At 35.5% G+C, this 19607-nt stretch overlaps 2 protein-coding genes across 2 annotated transcripts; both read right to left on the minus strand.

Moving 5' to 3' along the window:
• Positions 1-576: 576 nt before the first annotated feature.
• On the minus strand, positions 577-3188 carry LOC141713650 (uncharacterized). Its single transcript, XM_074517156.1, has 2 exons — positions 2885-3188; positions 577-872 (listed from the first exon to the last, which is right to left on the minus strand). Exons 1-2 carry the CDS (start codon positions 3068-3070, stop codon positions 681-683), a joined length of 378 nt encoding a protein of 125 aa, XP_074373257.1. The 5' UTR covers positions 3071-3188; the 3' UTR covers positions 577-680.
• A 12018-nt stretch (positions 3189-15206) lies between these two features.
• LOC141713651 (protein NRT1/ PTR FAMILY 6.2-like) lies at positions 15207-18257 on the minus strand. The gene is made up of 6 exons (XM_074517157.1): positions 18101-18257; positions 17878-17980; positions 17090-17307; positions 16456-17003; positions 16018-16361; positions 15207-15919 (listed from the first exon to the last, which is right to left on the minus strand). The coding sequence occupies exons 1-6, from the start codon at positions 18101-18103 to the stop codon at positions 15387-15389; spliced, it is 1749 nt and encodes a 582-aa protein (XP_074373258.1). The 5' UTR covers positions 18104-18257; the 3' UTR covers positions 15207-15386.
• Between the last annotated feature and the right edge of the window lie 1350 nt (positions 18258-19607).

The raw sequence follows: 19607 nt of genomic DNA on the forward strand, positions 1-19607 counted from the left end.
AGTACCCCACGGGATAGTAAGCCTTTTTTCAGACATACTTATCTTCAGAGCCATATCTCTTGTCTGTTCCATTATTTTATTTTTGGTGTCTTGTTATCTTCAAAGAACAACTAGTTCTCTTTAGTGTCCTATTGTCTGTCTGCAAAAGCACATATGCCTTTGTAAGAAAGAGCACAATAGACTTTATAGTCATGGAGTTCTGAATTATCTCAACTAAAATTTAAATCTATTCTTTTAACTCTTTGCTTATTCTCGCAAAGAGATGCCATAATAGTTTGATGCTCATTGGTGCCAGATTTTCTGGGGGGAGTACGAAACATATCCTGATCCATGCTCTGAAGCACCTCATCCGTACAACCATTTGCAACATTGTCTGAGTTGCTCTTTTGCTTCCTGCTCATTAAAGATTTTTGATTATATACTCACAACGATTAGACGCGAAGAAGAACTCTGTGTAATATCAAGTTAATTGGGGCACATACCATGTCAGATAGAACTCGGAACATGTGGAACACAAAATGAAATCAATAGATGTAATGTAAGCACTGAATCAATAAAAACTGCCAACATAAAACATGTAAATAGCTGGGATAACATTTAGAAGGATTCGCGTGTTCTTGCAAATGACTTAATCCATTTGTTACGGTTTAAGCTCTACAAAACGGAAGTAGATAAACATGTTAAACAAGCATCTGGAGGCCTTCTTTCTTTGGAGTTGGTATTGCTTTCTTGTTTCCAGGAAAGGCTGAGCGTGATACATCAACCAAGGCTTTGAAACTATATGGTTCATGCATAGATAGTTCTGACAGTACCTTCCTATTCAGTTGGACGTTCTCCTTCATCAGCCCGTGCATAAAGTTACCATAATTCACCTGATATTTGACAAAAAAAGAACATATTAACATTAGAGTCTAACTTTGAAAAATATCGACAAACATGATCCGGAAGTTTTTTAGGATATAAATTTGACAGAAGCACGCCTGTTCTATTTATAAGTTTGGTTCCGGTTCCTACAATTAAAAATGGCTTGTTATTAGTTAATGGGGAAGTCTTGAGTTTAAAATAGCATTGTGTTTATCTCAAATGACCGAATATGAGCAGTATCAAAAGCTCATGACCCATACCACGAGCTAATGACTAAGAGTACTTCTTAGCCTCACTGATAACTAACTCCAAATTGTCCAAATCCTTTACTAAATTCTGTAATTAGTTTTGTTGGAGAACTCCGAGTTTTAAATCGCACCATGTTTGTCTCTAATGATCGAGTAATACCCAAAATCAAAATCTTCAGTGTGACGCAGTACGACACGACTATTAGTTGAACATGATCGATAACACTCAGCCCAAGAGATAACCTAGTACGTACGAACAATTCTTCGATCCTTGTTTTGCAGACCATATTTGTACGACATGACATATCACTATATCAGTTGAGTTGAGTATGATCGATAGCCCCCCTTAGCGCAATCGATAACTGATAAATACAAACAACTCTTTCATCTTTGTTAGGTATGCCATAGCAGTTGATGTAGTTTATTTATTAATCAAAGTTCTTAGTTATTTTAAGTGTCTGACTAGAGGCGTTGAGGAAAAAATTACTAATTTCTTACAACTTAAAGTTTTGTCATTTCACTAAATGACATCGACAAAATTCCGATCAATCAGAAGAGTCATATCCGATTTTTAAAATGGAGTTTATACATGTTTTGTCGTGTAATTTGCATCGCATCGTGATAATATTCTACAAACATACAATGTTGTCATCCTTGGCATCGTAACCAGTCTTAAAATTTGATTCCATTCTGGCCCTGTAACGAAGAACCTCTCGACTCTCCACACAGAACAATACACAACTTTTTGAATAAAGGGTACTAATCAGCATCACTCTTAAGCTCCAGTTATAGACTAACCTAAGGGCATCAGCATCACTCCTAAAGTCCAGTTATATAGACTGACCTAAGGTCGTGTGACATTATGGTCCAGTATCTACATGTTAAAATCCCGAAAATGGAATATGTTCTGACTTCTGGCTGATACTGTTTTATCCAGTATCAGGCTCAGGCTCAGGCTCTGGCTCTTATATGTTCTTTACGTACTTGGATTGTTTAAATCACTTAATAATCACTTAATATTACAAAGACGCATTTAAGGTTGTATTAGTAGAATTAAGGCAATGTCATTAGACTGTTTAGATGTGTTTTGTTACAGTTGAAAGTACGAGAAAAAAAAAACTGTAAGAAGACGAAAGTTGTGAAATATCACATCCTGATTCACTCTACTAGTAGAAAAGAAAGAACAACAGAACAGAAAATCTCCAACCCAAATCTAACGTACACACTCATCATTGTCCGGTAAAATAACATAGCTAGCTAGCTAGCTCACTATTCTCCTCCCACTTAAAAACAAAAAAAAAACACCTAGTTAGGGATCTATTAATAGCCTAGGGCACATTCCCTCCCTCCCCTCGGACCAAATTCTTCAAACCTTCAGCTCCCAAATCCCCCCTCCCCTTACACTCATAAAATGAATCCATCCAAATTTAAGCAATATACAAACAAAGCAACAGTCCGTAGCTAGCCAACATGTTCAAATAAATTTTATGTATAGCATTTCATCATTTCAAAATATTCCCAGACCTCGAAAATTTCACATCCTTAGACAAAATTACTCTAAATTAAACAAAACCCCAATACCCAAAAATCATTTAAACATTTCATTTCATTCCATAAAAAATAAGTTAAAAAAATGCATAACATAATCAAGAATGTAACACTAAAATCGACAACTTTTCACGAAACAACAAAACCCATTTAAAAGATACACACATAATCTTAAATTAAAAATTAAATAAGGGAATAAAAAGAGGATAATGGGGAAAACTAACTCCATGTAAACGAGAGCCAGCATTGATGCGTTCAATCCAAAGAGAACGCATATCACGCTTCTTGTTCCGACGATCTCGATATGAATACTGAAGTGCCTTTTCAACTCTCTCTCTAGCTATTCTTATACAATTCTTGGCTCTCCCTCTAAACCCTTTTGCTAACTTGAACACTTCTTTCTTATTCATCCTCTCTCTCTCTCTCAATCTCTCTCTCTCTCTCTCTCTCTCGCTCAATCTCTCCCAGATTCCCACCCTCTCTCTCCCCCAGACTCCCAGCCCTCCCCTCTCTCTCTCTCTCTCTCTCTCCCTCCCTCTCTCTCTCTACAGTGGCCGATACAAGATGCGAGCTGAAAACAGTGTTTTGGGTCCGGGCTTTTCAGGGTTTAAGCTCTTTTTTTCTTCAAGCCCGTAAATTTCTGGGCTTTTTAGGCCCACCATTCTGTTTTTTCAAATATTACAATTTGACATTTGCTTTATTTCTATTTTTTTTTTTTTTTGCTAAGTTTTTTTTTTCTTACAAAGGGCAGAGACGTAGTCAACGCGAGCTGATGACTCGCGCTTACTAGGAGCTTTATTTCTATTTTTTAAGTTCTATTGTGTTACTTCTTACAATTTTATTTTAAATTAATTTGATTTATATTTATTTGGAAACTCCATGTTCAATTGTGATTAAATCATTGGGGATTAGTGGTAATAAATGTATATGGTAATTTATCCAGACCGTAAAAAGTCCGTTTTTTAAAAAGGCCGGCCTTTTGAAAAATAAGTTGGCCCGTTTTTATCTGAGCTTTTTTTTGTCCGGGATTTATCTGGTGCTATTGAATATATTTATCAGTTATAACAAGAGGTGGACGGTAGAATAGTCCTTAATGAAAATATAACAAATAAATTAATTGCAAATAATGCTATAAAATAATATTGATCAAGCACATCTTTCTAAAAATGTATCTTAAGATATTTTGCTTATAGATCATTTAATTGATGCTATTCCTGTGAATGTGTGGAGTCCATTTTCATTTAGCAAATATAAGTCTTGTACGTAACATTTTGTAACTATTTTGGCAACCATTTTGTACCCCTGTTATTTTTCTACTACTAACTAGAATGGGTTTAGGAGTTGTCATCCCTATATATAGCGCATTGAAACCCTTGCCCTTGGAATCATATATTCTGAAGAAAAGGATTAATATTCAAAATAAGAGGATTAATATAAAGAAGAGTAGAATGCAATTTAGGGTTTCATTATGATATAGACAATATATGAAGGAATTGAGTCATGTTCATGATATATAAAAATTGGTTGCTCATATTGAGACGTCTACTAATGGAAGTAGATGTTTGTATCCTTATTGTAAACCCACACATGCGTTTATTAAGCATTACAAGAGTCTGTCTTGTTGTTCCCATGTTAGAAATAGGCAAAGCAAACGTAAAACATTTACCCTTGATATTTCTTCTTATGTCAATAAAACTTATGGAATCAGGGATGTCTCAGGGAGTCAGTCAGTTGTATCTAGGAAAGATATAAATCCCCTTCAAAAGGGCGTAAAGATCAGTCATATTTTACAGTCTATACCTCATGGTTATGAAAGTACTTCCCATTCATAAGCATATTGTAATCATCATGCTCTGCATCAAGGCTATCCCAAAATATTTGATGTTGCATGTGTGGAGATAAACAATCCCTCTAATCTTGCAAAAGGATCCTCTCTGCTGATAATAATTTAATTGGAATGTCTAATGATCGATGGTTCTTCTATGTTAATAACTACTGAGAAAGGAACCAACAATACTAAATATTTAAGTGTGATAGTGCATGCTCAGTACATGGGTGCAAAAAAACTTAAGAAGCGAGAAGCAGATGAAGTATCGTTGATTGAACTGTTTAACCCATACCAAGTTTAGAAGCATATTTCAAGTCTCAAGTGGTAATTGGGGCAGATTAAAGCAAAGACAAGAAAACCTCAAGCCATGAAGCAACCAACGTCTGAGTGTCCTTGCTAGTTATGTGATATGGCGAAGATTAATTTTGAGCCTATTCCTATTTATTGCATGACTTACAGTACTCTTATCAAAAGATATGCAAAGTACAACACTGCAGAAGCCGTTTATTCAAAACAACATACATATTTGAAATTTGTGCTATAATCAAACTCCTGGTGACAGTATTGTTGTTGATGGTACTCCTTAGTCCAAGGAAAGACTTCAGAAATAAAAAAAAATAGAGAGGAATGATGGGTTGAGTGTGATAGTTATCATGCTCGGCAACATCAAATATGTGCATTATTTAATAGCCGAAGGAATAAATGTGGTCAAGCTTATTACACATCTCGATATTGCCATATTGCTCAAGTTGAAATATGAGAGTTTATGCTTTTGGAACATAGTGCAATACTTGGAGTAAAAGATCTGCCAAGAACAAGTCTCAACAATCACTTAGAGGAACGATTGTTTAAAAAATTAACACATGAGAAGGTAAAACCCTTGTTGAGATTCCTAAAGAAGAATGTCTTGTTGTCAGTGTTGTGTCATCAATAGACAAAAAGCTAAAAGTGAAAAAACAAAATTTTGACACTTTTAAGGAAGTGAATTATCCTAATGAGTTACGAACAAATCAAAGGTCAAGTTGTTGTTTCAAGACATTGAAGAAGTGAATATGTTCATATATGCCATGATTTTTCAGGAATTTGAAGCAAAGTCAACAACCAAATAATCAACGTGTATATTTGTCATAAATGGATTATGTGAAGTACTTTCGTCCAAAAATCAAAGTAGTTAAAAAATTAACACATGAGAAGGTAAAACCCTTGTTGAGATTCCTAAAGAAGAATGTCTTGTTGTCAGTGTTGTGTCATCAATAGACAAAAAGCTAAAAGTGAAAAAACAAAATTTTGACACTTTTAAGGAAGTGAATTATCCTAATGAGTTACGAACAAACCAAAGGTCAAGTTGTTGTTTCAAGATATTGAAGGAGTGAATATGTTCATATATGCCATGATTTTTCAGGAATTTGAAGCAAACTGTCAACAACCAAATAATCAACGTGTATATTTGTCATAAATGGATTATGTGAAGTACTTTCGTCCAAAAATCAAAGTAGTTACTCTTCACACATTTGTTTACCATGAGATACTAATCGGATACCTTGAATATTACAAAAAACATGGTTTCACGGGTTGCTACATATGGGCATGTCCTCCCATCAAGGGTGATGATTATATATTTCATTGTCATCCAGATTGGCAAAAGACACTAAAATCTGATAAGCTTCGTGAGTGGTATATAACAATGTTGGAGAAAGCTGTTAAGGAAAATATTATGGTTGAGGTAACTAAAATTCGATCATTTCTTTATTTCTGGTGGCAGCTCTGCTGATTGTAAAGTGAAAGTTATTGCAATTAGACTTCCATATTTTGATGGGGACTATTTTTTGACGCTGTTGAAGATTTTATTTATCAGCAGAACAAGATGATGAGGGTGGGATAGTCCTTAATGAAAATAAAACAAATAGATTAATTACAAATACTGCTGTAAAAGAATATTCATGATGATATACGCAATATGAAAAAATCGATTCATGTTCATGATGGACAAAAATTTGTTGCACATATTAAGACATCTATTAATCCAAGTAGTTCGTATCCTCGTTGTAGATCCACACACGCGTTTATTAAGCATTATAGGAGCTGCAATATTTTAGATTGTCTTGTTTGTTCTCATGTTAGAAATAGTCAATATAAAAGTAAAGCGTCTACCCCTGATATTTTTTCTTTTATCAATGAAACTTACGAAACTAGGGATGTCTCAGTGAGTCGGTCAGTTGTATCTAGGAAAGATATAAATATGCTTCAAAAGCGCGTAAAAATTGATCATGTTTTGCAGTCTATACCTCCTGGTTATGAAAGTACTTCCCAATCATAGGCATATTTTGATCCTCATACTCTGCAACAAGGCTATCCCAAAATATCCGGTGTCACTTGTGTGGAGATGAATAATCCCCCTAGACTTGCAAAATGATCGCTCTTTGCGGATAATAACTTAATTGGAATGTCTAATGATTGATGGTTCTTCTATGTTAATAACTATTGAGAAAGGAATCGACACTGCTAAAAATTTAAGTGTGACAGTGCCTGCTCGGTACATGGGTGCAAAAAAGCTTAAAAGCCAAAAATAGATGGAGTATCGTTGGTTGAATTGTTTAATCCAGACCAAGTTCAGAAGCATATTTCAAGTCTCAAGCAGTGGGTGGGGTAGAGTAAAACAAAGATAGGAAAATCTCAAGCCATAGAGCAATTAATGTCCGAGTGTCCTTGCTAGTTATGTGATATAACAAAGATTAATTTTGAGCATATACCTATTTACTGCACGCCTTATTTTACTCGTATCAAAAGAAATGCAAAGTACTACATTGCAGAAGCCGTTGATTCAAAACAATATATTTGCAATTTGTGCTATAATCAAACTCATGGTGACAATATTAATGTTGATGGTACTCCTTGTTCCAAAGCAAGACTTGAGAAATAACAAAAATAGATAAATTTATAGAGGAATGATAGGTTGAGTATGATAGTTGTCATTCTTGGCAACATCAAATATGTGCATTATTTAATAGTCAAAGGAATAAACAGATGGAGGTTCTTGAATAGGTCATCTCATATCAAGAGGTAGAAAAGTAGCGTAGAATAGCTTGAAGAAGTGCAATCGTTATAACAGAAGGTAGTACCATTAATGCTGGTGGAGGAACAAGGTACAAATCCAATCTGAAAGAAGATGACGATCCTCGAACGGAAAGCTCTAAACGATCGAATGACATCAGGAAATCAGGATCTGCCATTGTCGTTGTCTGGAAATCACGTCACAAGCTGAGAATCCCGAATCGCAATACGAACTATGCCGGAGACCTACTATACCATCGCACTCAATCTCACAATGTCTTATCTTTCTACTTCCTATTCCTAATCCTAACCCTCTACCCAATCCCGACAATCTAGGCTTGTTTCAGTGACTTATAACCTGTAGCTCTGATACCAACCTGTGGCGCCCTCCAAAACCGGGTCAGAAGTTTGGGGTCCACAACACAAACACAATATATCAACCTGTATAAGAAATATTATTTATAATGACCCTGCTTCACAAAATCACGGATCGCAACAGGTTAAAGTATGAAAACAAGCCACAACCTTAACTTTTATTACAACGTACCAAATCCCAACTAATTTAACTTACAATTGATAATAAAATCATTCTTACAATCTGACTATCTCTATACCGCATGAAGCTTCTGCTAGCTTGATTCAACTCCCTGGAACCTTAGCCCGCACTTTGGACTGAGGAACTTCACTATCATCCACATTCTTTTCAACTGTAAAATATATAAAAGATTCGCAAGGGTGAGCTAACTAGCTCAGCAAGTCATAATAGTGATAAATGAGGTTAAACAATGATCAATTGAAATGATTCAAAGGAATCAAGTTGCTTTTTAACTCATCATTAGAATTGGATATTCATTTTTAAGTTTTAAAAATTAAGGTTAGGCTGCTGATCAGTCACGCACTAACCCCGAGCAAGCACACAACACTGCTCTAATTACTGGATCCAAGGCACACATTGGCCTAACTTGACCATTGGTATGGTCTGACCACGAATCTGGTCCACATATATAAAAATTATCCAATCCTAAAGCAGTTCAATATGATAACAATATGATTCAATAAAACAAGATCATAATCGATGATGGTTAAACCTTTGCATAAAATATAAGAAAACTCATGGATATCTCAAGGGTATATCAGGGTATGTATAAGAAACGGTTTTCAGTTTGTACAAGGGTCAGGTATCAAACCAGTAATGATTTTTCAGGATATGGTTCTTTGATCTTACTAAGTATGATTGGGGTATAAAAGTTTTTTGTGTTTTCAAACCATTTTATTCTGGTGTTTGGTGTTTGGTAGTTAAGCATTTGGGAAATAGTATCATATTTGTGTGGTTTGGTGTCTGAGGATCAACAAAGGAAGGTTTACAATGAACAAGGCTTACGGCTCAAGATCAAGAAAAATCAGGGATTCAAGGGTAAATAGTTAATGCACTTGCAATGTAAACAAGAGTTATTTTGAATAATAGCGATATGTTATGAAACAGTTCGTAAACATTGGTAATATATATCTTGAAGCAAAGTTCAGAAATACTTGCCTTACAAGGCTTTATAACTATTACTGATCAATTTTGGACCAACTCTGCCGCTTAGGCTTTTACGTCCAACCACTATGTCACTCTGGATTCGACCTTGGCACTCAGGTCTTCCTGTTGAAACTCTACTGAACTCGTCAATTGACCACTAGGTTATCTTTAGTCCATCGTCCACTTTCAGGTTCTCGATCATAACCTACAGGGTCGAAATGCCCTACGTTAGACATCTAGGTATGCTTGACATATTCTCGATACTAATTCTTACCCAACGATATTCAAACCCGACTCATAATTATTCATATTAGAATAACACAAAACACAATTAGGGTTCATATTCTCGAAATCGATCCAGTGTTCATTTTTAGAAAATACGTATACTCGTCATTTTACGAAATTAGGGTTACTCTGTTTTGGCCAAAACATACAACACAACATACAATCAGGTTACGTATATGTATTTACTTATACTCGCTCGACGTCCCGATAACCCTCGGATACGCTTCCCGTATTTTCATAGTTTGATTTTCCGGAAATCGGACAGCGTCCCCTTTGTTTATCGGACTACTCGTCGAAACATCATCGACGTCAATAACACAAATCACAATCCAATTCGAACCACGACAACCAGTTATAACTTACAAATTCCAATCACCGATACAATTTAGTTATTAATTATTATTACCCGCATGTTTATATTTTTATTTGTAGGACTCAGAAACGATTCATCATTGTCCACCGTCGGCTCGCCGAGGCTCATCGCCGACGGCGGCAAAATTTTCGGGGCACCCAATTATTCGGGTTCCAACACAAAAATTCCACCAATTAATTCAGTTAAAACCAATCGCACAAAATTATTTATATCATGAATCGTAGTCATAATTCCCTGCAATTAAAATAATTACACGGATTAATTCAAATTACTGAACCGGAATACAACCAACAGAACAAGGTAACAGAACAGGGTTACACGCGCACAACGCGCCACAACACGAACATCGCAAAGCTATCAAGAACACAGGGACGGCCGGAAAGTTCAAAGCCACGCACCCAAACTTCACCCACATAGACACACACATACACGAACTGTATACACACATCAATACACATACATACAATCACGTATGTATACATATACATATAACATCATAGATGAATCGATTAGCAATCGAAACAAAAAGGCTGGAAGTAGTTACCGGCATAAGGAGTAATAAGAAGGAACGACAACAAGAAAAGAAAGGAAAGACTGAGAGAGATTGATAATAGAGAGAGCGGAGAGAGAGTAGAGTGAGAGAGAGAGGACGAGAGATGAGAGATTGAGAGACTACAGATTGATGTTTACCATCTCCAACGACTCACTCCTCTGTTTCGTTTAATTACACGGCACGTGTCCCGTTTAATGGACACGTGTCGTGTCCTGGCTGATTACGAACCGATTCGTATCATTTTAATCGATTTTAACGGTAAAATCTGCAAATAATTATTACCCAAACCGTACCTAAAATAATCCTAAAATTTTCTAAAAAATCCCGAAACTAATGAAATAGAATTTTTTATAATTTTTAAAATATTTTTGAAATGTAACTCGTATCCCATTTCAAAATTAACGAATCGAGCTGTATTTTAAATAAATTTAGAAATTTACGAAAACAATCTTAAGATGTTACAAATATCCCGAAGTAAATAAAAACGTAAATTTTGAAATTTTAAAATAATTTCTGAAGCGCGAATTATACCCGCTTTTTAACAATTAACGAAACAACGCGCAGGTAAAATTAATCGCGAAAATTTCCAAAATAATTTTAAAATTATCAGAATATTCCAAACTTAAATAAATATGAGTTTCATAATTTTTGAAGAATTTTAGAATTAAATATGGATTTTACCAATAAACATACTCAGAAAATCATTTAAAGATAAATAATTAATGAAATATTGATTTCTCAATTTTATAAAATCCTAAAAATAATTATTGTAATTATAAAATCATAAAAATAATTTTTGAAACATTCCCAATATTTATGCAAATAAATTTGCACCAAATCCACTTTGGAAAATAAAAACAATCCAATACGACTCCATAATTAATCACACGAACAACCCGGTATATTATAAATTACACCTATACAATAATCAACCAACATCTAGTGGTCAAAACCAATACACATATTTTATTTTAATAATTTCCGTAATAATCACATATTTAAATAATTCAAAAACACACGAGCCGTTATAATTATAACTATAAGTCTTACTTTATGCTTTACTAATTAGACCAGAATTCCCAAATATTACAGTACATCAATTTAACCTGATTTCATCCCACGCTCTTCTGTTATATGAGCAGAGCTTTCATTTGAACAAAATTGTGGCCCTGAAATTGCACCACTAGCAAATTCTCCTCCCGTAACAGGGCAGCCAAAGACATGACAAATTCACACATATATTGTGCACACAGTTCTTGCTAACAACTCCACTACTTTATCATAACTCTGGTTCGAAAGTGAAATATCCTTGAGATGTCTCACATCTTGCTTCTGACACACCAATTTTTGTTCAAAATCCCTTCCACTTTCTTCAAATTCAACTCGCTGAAACTTCTTAATTTCCAATTCCAACTCACCCAAAAACCTCAATTTCACCATATAATTTAGCCGCCGAATTCACATATGTAACACCTCAGTCCCAAATCGAGGAGATTTGGGATTTTTGTTCAGTTTTTAAGGCAAAGTACTACTAGTACTATGTGCACCAACAAATCGTGATCTTTTGGGGGGCATGTGGTGGGCTTGTTGTTTATCCAAATTGACTGCATCTGGGACAGGTAAGTTTCGACTTATTTCAGACTCGAAATCAGGGACTTGACCCGATTTTCAAAAAATGCTCGGAATTTGATCCGGATTGTCACATCATACTCCTCCATTTTATGGATCATTCCCTCCGTATCCTTCACCAAAAACCCCATTCTGTCACTTCAATCACCCCCTTACAAAATCCCCAAACACACTCAAACCCTTGCGGTGCAGGCACAAAACACTTTCTCCCCGATTTCGAAACCACCTCAGCCACTCGATTTAATTCATTGCGTTTTTCATCCAAGGGAGGCTCCAAGATAATCTTCCATCCATTATACTATTTTGCTTTAATTTTTACACTAAGATAATGTAAAAATTACATTATTTTCAAATTCAACTTCAACCCACCAACAACAAATTTTACACTATTTTGTACTATATACATTATTTTATTACTAGAGTATAAAATTAAAGTTAAAAGTAATAAAGCGGTAGGATATAAATGGAACAAGTACAGGAGGGCAATGGAAATATAAAAATATACAAAAACTCTAAAAATTTAGAGTGACACTAAATTTGATGTAACTTGGTGTAATACCAAAATAGTGCAATTTTTAGAGTTGGATTGGAAAAGAGTTTTACATCAAAATAACGTAAAAGTGCATTTCTAGAATTGGATTGAAGATGGTTTAAAAGCAACTCCAATGGTTGGCACCCCTGAAAGGGTGCCAACTTCGTCACATAATCAAAAATATTATATTTTAAATTCTCTCTCTTCCATATTATTTTTAGCATCTTTTTTTAAAAAAATACTCCAATGGTTGGCACACCAAGATGTCAACTTTATTAATTTAATAAAAAAAATACTTAATATAAATATATTAGAGAATTGATATTTTATACATCATTGGGACCACAAATAAAGTTGACACCCTAGTTTATGGGATGCGAACTTTTGACACCCCAAGTTGACATCCCATGCCAACTCATTTAGCATCCGATGTCAAGCCACGTAATGCCACATGGCATTGACACCCTTCATTGGAGTTGCTCTCGTTGAAAAGCCTCATCATTTGACGCCGAGGCCTTTACACCATCAAAACTAAAAATCTCACCTTTAAGCTTAACAATTTCATTATCAACAAGAGACTTATGGAAAATAACAGTTTTCGACACCACATTGGTTAACTTCAAAAGAAAGAATTCCAATAATTTCTTTAGGTTCTTGATTTTTATTACCTTTTTTTTGGAGCTTCATGTAAAAAGGCTTGATTGACATTTGCATTAACTTGGCTCCTCATCTTCATTAAGGCTCAACCACCATACTGAACTTATATTTGTTACAAAAATTAAAGATCTTCAAACAAAATTAAAAAAAATTCAAGCCCCCGTTTCTAATTATACTGCTATCTGCAAAAAAATTAAAATGGGCCTCCAAAAAAACTGAAAAAGATACAATTTTAGCAACAAATTCAAACCCCTACTCTGATTATACTACTATTTCTGCAAGAACATTAAAATGGGCCTCCAAGAAAATGGAAAAAGTTGCAATCTTTACAATCTTTAGCAACAACTGGACCTTATTAGAGCTCAGCCCAAAAAAATGTCAAAAAATCAAGCACCAAGAAAATGAAAAAGTAACAATTTTTAGCAACAATATAGCTGATTAGAGCTCAACCCATGTAAGATTCTTGAAAAAACAAGCACTTGGGAAATGAAAAAGGAACAATTTTTAGCGACACTGGGACTGATTAGAGCTCAGCATGAGAAAAAAAAGGTGTTAAATAAGTTGAAGTGTTTTTGTACAGGAAAACATGCTGAGGACTAGTTGGAGTTGACTGAAAAAGACTCTAAAACTGTTTCTCCACGTTACAAACACGACACGATAAAACGAAACGACACGATATAAATGGATATGTGTTCAGCTTTTTGCTACACGAACAAGAAAGTACACTACACGAAAAAACACTAAATCTAAACGGGTACGGATATATATTTACCCTTGGATACACGACACGACAGGAAAGTACACGAAATAATAAATTTATTAATAATTTATTAATATTTATATATCCAATTATATAAATATACATATTACTTTAATATTATATGTATATATACATAAAATTCATATATTTTTATAAAAATATATCCAAAAATTTACCGTTATATGTATATCTATATATAAATATATATCTAAAATAATATCCAACTATATAATATTTTATATATTTATTAATTAATTTATTTATTTTTATACACGAAATGTTCACGAAACGATGAGTTACAGTCCTTACGGATATGTGTTTACCCTTGTATACACGAATGCTAAACGAGTCGAATATGTGTTTGCCCTTCATTATACGAAACACGAAAGTACTTGACACGAAAGTATACGAACGACAAGAATTGCAAGCTCCGTACTGTACAATGCTTTTGTGCATAAGCTGTGCATTCATCTTTAAAATTATATGGGTCTTGTTCCCTTCATCCACATAAACTTTATCTAACACACTATTTAGAGGCGTCAGATCTATATTTCAAGGGTCTAGATTCAATCTTTTTTTTAACCCCGCGGAAAGCAAAAAACCTTTTCCGTGAAAAATATCTGCGGAACTTTAAAAAAAGATCGAATTTGAACTCTTAAAATATAAATGTAAGGGTTCTGGAGTAATGTGTTAAATAAGGCTTATCCGGTCCCCGGATGTTAGAGATTAAAACCCTAAAATTATATACCGGTATCAAGTGTCATTTCTCATTTGTTGTCTGCCTGTACTTTGTAAATCATAAGGCCTGAACTTGCTTGTGGGAGTAACTTCTCAATTTAGACAATCAATGTTTTAACAGAATTACAAATAGAAGCTTGCAATCTTGTTGTACACACAGTTCTTAAAATTTTAAGCAATGCTTAAACTTTGTTTCCTTTGTGGTCCTGTAACCAAGGACCTCTCGGCTCTCCCCACAGAATAATAGACAACTTTTTGAAAAACTGTAAAGTCCAGTTACTTTTATAGACTAACCTAAGGTCATGTGGCATTATGGTCCAGTATCTGCATGTTAAAATTCCAGATGTGGAATATGTTCTGGCTGATACTGTTCTATCCATTAGCATGCTAAGGCTCTTGTATGTTCTTTATGTACTCGGACTTTTTAACCGCTTAATTTTGCAGAAACTCGTTTAAGTGTTGGTTTAGTAGGATTAAGGTGATGTGTTTGATAACAGTTGAAAGTACAGTTAAATGGCATAAGATCTTGTTGGAGCCTTCGTCTACTACCTTAAGGTTTTAGATGGACTGATTGCTTAACATGGTATTAGAGCTCGATAGTTACTTCACAAGTACGAGGAAGAGGAAGGTTGTGAAATATCACACCCTGATTCACTCTATTGATAGATAAGAAGAGAACAACAAAACAGCAAAACTCCAAACCACATATAATGTACACGCTTATCATCATCAGGTAAATAACATAGCTAGCTAGCTAGCTAGCTCGCACTTACTCTAGCTAGCCTTTTCATGTATTAACTAACACTTGTCGTCTGCAATGATATTCTTCCCCATGTTATCCATCTCTATCACAGGCTTAGCCTTCTGTGGCTTGTACCACATTGCACATATAATGTATATCACAAAGTTTACCACGCTAAGTATAGACAGGAGACCGTAGAAATAGTCCAGTCTTCCGAAATTTATGTTATCAGCAAGCCATCCATGTCCATCACTAGTTCCTGTCACCTTCTTCACTACTGAGACCAAGAAACTACTCAAGAAAAACCCGAGAGAGAGTGTGGTGAGGAATAGCCCGGTGCTCATTGTTTTCATTCCTTTAGGTGATTGAGTTATGAAGAAATCAAGCTGACCCGTGTATATGAAAGCTTCTCCAGAACCTACAAGAAAGAATTGCGGGATCAGCCAAAACACACTTATTGGCAGGACTGGAGTGTTGCGCCCTGCATCGTCTGCAACTGACAATCTTTTCATCTCAACTAGTGCTGCTACACCCATTCCTACTGTGGACATGATCAGGCCTACTGCAATACTTTGCAAACTACTGAAACCTGGAGGGAATAAAGTAGCGTTATTTAAGTAAGTCGACAATAGTAAACAATACTTAGACATGTGTTCATTTTTTTGGATGAAGGATGTGAAGATGTACCTGGCTTTCCTTTCCATTTTCTCCAGATTGGCATGATGACTCGGTCATTGAATGCAAGCGTAACTAAGATGGCTGCAACAAAGAAGACGGTAAGAGAGCCTGCTGGGATTTGGAAATTTCCTATATATCTATCCATGGTGGATGCTTGCTGAACCGAGAAGGTTATCATTTGAGCATATGCAGTCCAGAATATGATGGTTGTGGCCCAAATTGGTAGTAGTCTCGCCATCATTTTCACTTCTTCCACCCTTGTTACTGAGCATAGTTTCCATGGATTTGGAGCAGAAGTAGGGCAACTTTTATCAAAATCTCCCTCTGCAACTATTGCAGCCTTATCCAAGAAACTGTGGCAACACAACATATAAATCTGATTAGCCAACATCGTACTTTTATTAATCAAACGTATGTTTGATGTGCAGACAATTTTAGAAGGCTTACTGAAACTGATCTGTGTGATGAATCCTGGTAGCTTCGGGAGAATCCTCGTATAAAAAATTAACATTGTAGGGAAGCTCTAACTTCCTCTTACTTGAAGCAGCTGCAATAACTTGGAATATGCAGACTATGGGACTTCCAACACTCTTCTTATACCTGTATCTTTTACTTCCTGAGAAAAATATAAGGATTGCTACTATCATTGCGACTGAACAAAGACCGTATCCCAAGCTTCGATCCACTTCATCTTGGATGTATACAAGAACGGTGACTGCCATCAAAGTTCCCATGCTAATAAAAAAGAAAAACCTGTTGAAGAAAAATGCCCTTTGGGCCTTTTCTTTCTCATTATTCTCATCAAATTGATCAGTTCCAAATCCCGAAACACTGGACTTTAGTCCACCAGTCCCAAGTGCAATCAAGTACAAAGCAATGTATAGAGCTCCCATTTGGAACTCATTTGCCTGTTTGCAGTTGTTCAGATCAGTAGAATGGCAAGGTGGTGGGCGAAATTTTCTCAGTTTGGTTGATAATGCTAGAGCACCAGTACCCTGAAACATCATAAATATCAGCTTCTTGACATAGAAGCATGCTTCAGGGCAAGAAAAAATAGAAGTTAGATTTAACTACAGCTCACCAGTGTCTGGATTACTGCAAAGACCGCGATGGTCTTGTATCTGCCAAGATAAGAATCGGCTAAAAAGCCTCCAAGTAAAGACAGAAGAAAACAAGTGCCCATAAAATCTGTAACAATATTGGCTGAAGCTGCACTTGGAAGGTGCATTACTTCACCCAAGTATGTCACAAGGTTTACAGCTATTCCCATTGTTGAAAGCCTCTCGCATATTTCAATACCTGTTAGCAAGAATCACAAAGTATTGTTCTTAGTATGTTTTCAAGAAAATTCACATTATTGTGTTGATTAATCGTAGTTTTCTTAGTGAAAAGCAAAGATAGATTCACTTTCAAAAGAACATAAATCAGTCAAAAAATTGTATAGGCCCTTCATTCCGAGATGCTACTAGGTAATAGGTCCTTGGAAAATAACCGGAAAATGTTGGGGAATGAGAATCTTTGAAGTATTATACATGGATAAGCGTATCAGAATATCTGACATGAAGTGTTAACCAGAGAAGGAATGTCATGAACAAAGCATTTATACTGAGTTTTGATATACAAGGCCCCACTAATACTCCCACCCCTAACGAAGAAAGGTAACCGAAAAGAGAATAATTTGATCTATCTTCATCACTTCCATGTTAAAAAAGCGCGAATGCAGCAATGGCTGATTGAAATGCAGTTCAGCTAATAGACCGTCGTATCATCATGAACATCTAGTTTTGAGATTTAAACTTGAGTACGTATAATACACTACCTTTTTCGTAAAAAATATTAGTACAATGAGGCTGAGGCAAGTAAACAAACCTAGCACAAGTGCAGCAGGCACCCAACCACCAGTTCTAGACCTATCAGCAGGATTTCCCTTATAGTCTACAGCATCAGGAACTGTCAAACTCATCTTCTCCTCCTGAGAGACAAAGACAAGCAGTTGCATATATGTTAGATAGCTAGTAAATTATGAAAGTAAACAGAAATTTTATCTAATCAGCACAAGCTGGGAGAGATGATGAGCTACTAGTTAACTAACCATTTCTCAGACTCCTGATCAAAACAAAGAGCCTTGAATACTTGACAAGGAAACTCGAAAACTACTCAGTGTCAGTGATATTTCTCTCTGCTTTCTTACTTGTTCAACTGAGGAAACTTGCTCCTTTTATAGGCATTCTTGTAACATAAAGTGAATCTCCACTATTGGCTTGGGACATGCACTGATTGGCAGAGATTAGGCCTACCGCATTTTGCACAGAAAGTTTAGCCTGTGTACATTATTCTAAAATTTTAGGATAATAAGAAAACCACAAGGTGATGTTGATTTGTGAATTGAAAGGTAGATTGAATTCTTGGTATGCATTAATGCAATAGCAAATAGCTTGTTTACCACCTCTAATAACTTCTATGGTAAGGATTTGTTATGGAGTTGTGAACCACATTTCTACACCATATGTTATGAGTTTTAAGTGCTTTTTTTGCCCCACAAATAACACCTCTGAACCCCCTTTTGCTTCCTTTTTGAATAGACCATACTGGACATTAGAACAAGGTTCAAATTACACTAGCCTGATCACACAATCCTAAAGGCCTTGCAAAAAATCGACATGAAATACATGTTATTACAGAGTCGTATATCATTTCCAAGAATGTATGAGGGCGGTTTTGTTGTCTCAGTAATGAATCTATCAGAGTAGTGTCAAATTGGCCAAGTTAACAAGTAAATGTCAGCAATATTGTGCAGAAACTTCCTGCTCAATTTTTCAAGCCTCCGCGATAAGCACAATATCTTTTTTATTCCCTCATTACATCATATTCACCTTTCCCTCGGAGAAGTAACATTCACGTTTCAGTTGATGTTGTAATTGTGTCTCTGCTTTAACAGCAAGCTTAATGTTAGCTTTGTGAATTCTAGCAGATAAAACTATCTTTCTACAGAATAGCTTCCACGTATCCAACAAAAGTCATTCTAAACGAAAATGAAAGAGATTATTCGTCTAAAACTCTCTGTAATAGCCTGATTAATGTTGTTGTCCAACAACATGCACCTGCAGCACTCATAGTTCAGCATCTTTAGATAGCCCTACATATTCTTATACATCCGAGTTAGTAAAAGTGGTCGCGATTATCACATGTAAACTCATAACTAATGGCCAGAAACAGAAACAGAAGTCAGCTTGGTGGGGATGTCTTTCATTTTGTTCATCCCTTTCATCTTCCAAAAAACACCCATAAATCGTAATTACTGAAAACAGAATAAAATTAGTGGAAAGTTGAAAACATCTCATTATGTCCTAATCTTCTGAAAACAAAACGCTTGCTTTCTTGCTAGCTACCTCGCGATTTTCCCTAGTTCATGTAATTAAGCTAAAGTGATCACTTCACAGGCACATACATCGCATTAGCGTGTGTCGTGTTAGGTGTACAGACCATAATGCACCAGCACACCAGAAATGCCCATCAACCACTACTGCAACATAGAACATGAGCAACTATCCCTACTGCATATTAAATAACTGTTTAAGATCCTATCTTTTCGAGTCATT

This window comes from Apium graveolens, chromosome 3 (genome assembly GCF_009905375.1).
Source record: "Apium graveolens cultivar Ventura chromosome 3, ASM990537v1, whole genome shotgun sequence".
Lineage (NCBI taxonomy): Eukaryota > Viridiplantae > Streptophyta > Magnoliopsida > Apiales > Apiaceae > Apium > Apium graveolens.